Below are 2,804 nucleotides of genomic sequence, written 5' to 3'. Positions count from 1 at the left end.
AGGCAAATATTTTGCTTCATAATTGTTACCATCAGAAGGGACTGCAAAGACAAGGAGAGAAATAATCCATCACTAGAGAGGGCAGCCAAAGGTCCAGAAGATGTAGGATTTTTTTGGCTTTGTAAAGCAGAGGAGGCAGTGACCCTGGAAATTTGTGAAATATAGATCTAGGAAAACCTCTTGACACCTAGACATCCTTCTGACACTGTAGATTATGTCTGGTTCATTAGCACAGTTATCTGCCCAGAGCTGTCCGTGCAGGGCAGTGCCATATGCCAGTGGCTGTTATAGCTCTTTACTGATTTAATCTCTAAAAATTGGGTTTTGATGTCTGAAGCTGATGACAATTGCTTCTGACACAAGCACAGTTTGTGAATTAGATCAGTGTAAGATGAGATCATCCTTCCAGCCTCTCTGTCAGCTAGTGCATGCCTGGTTTGAAAGTTATAGGCACAGTTTTATTAGGTTGTATGCAGTGTGTTAAGGTCTGTGGACACAAGGTGTTACAAGAAAAGCAAAGCATGGCTGTTCCAGGTACCTGTCCATTGCACATAGACCTGCAGCTACTGTAATGACTGAGCATTTAAATACCAGGCTGGGTCTGAGCAGCAGTTCAGTTCAACTATTTATTCAACTACAATTCACACTGCTAAGCAAATGGGATCTCCAGGGCTTTCTCCCATTTTTCTTCTGCACTTGGGAATGGGGACCCGTACAAGCTGGCATAGGCCAGGTGTTACTGCTGCATTTAAACTGAAGAATATGGATTGATTTCTCAAGGCAACTCCTTCCAGTGTCAGACAGAGGGTGAGAGGGATGGTCTAGCAGGCTGTACACTAACTGAGGCTCGGGTTCGATTCCCTGATCTGCCACAGAATCAATGTGCCTTTGGACAAGTCATGTAGCCTCTATCTATAAGTCTCTGTTTCCTATCTGAAAAATGGGGATAATAGCAGTGCCCTCTTTCGAGGGATAAGTACATTAAACATGGTAATATGCTGAGGTAATGGGCACCATGTAAAAACTTCATAGACAGTGGCTCCTGTTTCCCAGCCGTTCATGTTTCTCTTTTTCCTTCCAGCCTCTGAACAAGTGAACGCTCAGGTTTCGGAGTGTTTTGTGCACTTCTTTGTCCGAACTGTTGGCCACTATGCAGCGTACATCAAATGGAGCAAGAGCGGGCAGGGCACCCTGCAGGAGCGAGCGTTCTGTAAAGCCATCACCTCCAAGTCCTGCCGCAAGTTTGTGAAAAAATTTGTGAAGACGCAGATGTTTTCCTTGTTTATCCAGGAAGCAGAAAGGAGCAGAGCAACCCAAGAAGGTAGACTGTCCCCTTGCCCTTCTCACAGCTAATGCCTGGAAATCTGGCAACTGCAGTGCCAGCACTGGGGGTTAGTGGTGCCTGAAATAATGAAAGTTTTTTCAGAAGAGTTGGGTAATTATCACATTGGTGGATGTGCAGAAACTGTCCTTTGGATTGCTTGGATTAGAGCAGGGAGGGTTCATTTACCTATCTGTTTGTGCAGGTGAGAAATAATTGGTTTTGTGTGGCTGCCTCTGACAGCATAGCCAAGGAGAAAAGGATAAAATTGCTATGAGAGAGGAAGGTTTAGATAGGTGTTTGGACAAGGCTAAACCTCTCTCAGACATCACAGCTGTTAGGCACCAACTGAAGTGGTCACCTGTGTTGGCTGCAGAGCTACTGCCTCTCTCCCTACAGCAACCCTTGATGGAGATGGGAATTGAAGATTTCAGAATATTTTCCTTCTTTCTTGCAGTATATTCTCCTCCCCCAGGCCAGTATCTGAAACTAATACAGCACAGCTTAGAGGAGAGAGTGCTGGGCTGGAGCTGGAGGGACCTGGATGCTATTTCAGGCTCTGCCCACTGCCCTGTAACTTTGGACAAGTTGTCTATGCCTCATCTTCTCCATCTGTAAAGTGGGGATAATGATACTGGCCTTTCTCAGGTCTGCTGATGAAAAGAACTTCATAGGAGCCAGATCATGTTGTTGTCATTTCCAGGGAGACCTTTACTAACTTGTCACAGAGAACCAGCTATCTGGAGCTGTTGTGTGTTCCCCCTTCAAGCCGTTACCTCTTTCAGGTGAAATCAGGCAGTTCTCCCACATTAGACCAGGCCTTATAGATCCTGTCCCAGATTCTCCCTTTGATCAACTCAGCAGGCCTTAGATTCAAGCATGCAGTTCTGTTCTGTCCAGGAGTAAAGACACCAGACTTTTATTTTGAACCAAGGCATTTAGGTGCAGACAGATCTTAAGACAATAAACAGCCAACACATGTTTGTGCGTCTTTGCTCCAGCTTCCCTGGCCTATCTCTGCCTTCTGCCTGAATCTTCCCACTAGGAACCACTCTCACACACCCTTGCCCCTCCAGTGGGTGCTGTAAACCACTCAGTATCCCCTTGCTCTCTGAGCTCCCCGCACTGGCGGAAGAACTGCTAACTTCCATCTACACCCGTCTTGAACACTCCTCCCCACTCCCCCCGCCCCAGTGTTTAGAGATTGCTAATCTAAAGCCTTGCCTTGACTTCCTGCTGGTCTTTCCTGTGCCCCCTGGTGTGTTAGTCAGACAGGAAAGTCTAATAACCCATCATAACTGCATAGCAAGTTTACCTCCCTGAGCAGTAGGGGTGCACTGATAGAGATTCTGGGGGCCAATACTGATAGCCGATTTTTAAGGAGGCATATCAGCCAATACTGATCTGATTTCTGATACAGCTGTGTGTAGCTGGTAAGTCTGTTGTGGTGGAAGGAGGAGGGGAGGAACGTGGGGGTGGGGGG

The 2,804-nt window shown here is 46.6% G+C and overlaps 1 protein-coding gene across 1 annotated transcript in view; it reads left to right on the top strand.

Annotated features, from left to right (window-relative positions):
* Positions 1 to 2,804, top strand: part of DENND2D (DENN domain containing 2D) — a 17,939-nt gene that overhangs the window by 11,792 nt on the left and 3,343 nt on the right. The window contains exon 5 of the mRNA XM_019513725.1: positions 1,082 to 1,321. Within this exon, the coding sequence (XP_019369270.1) occupies positions 1,082 to 1,321 (240 nt within the window). The remainder of the gene's footprint in view (positions 1 to 1,081; positions 1,322 to 2,804) is intronic.

Source organism: Gavialis gangeticus, unplaced genomic scaffold, assembly GCF_001723915.1.
Source record: "Gavialis gangeticus isolate Ggan-Ray unplaced genomic scaffold, GavGan_comp1, whole genome shotgun sequence".
NCBI classification, from domain to species: domain Eukaryota; kingdom Metazoa; phylum Chordata; order Crocodylia; family Gavialidae; genus Gavialis; species Gavialis gangeticus.
The sequence above is the reverse complement of the archived record's forward strand: the minus strand, read 5'-3'. Positions and strand labels throughout refer to the sequence as shown.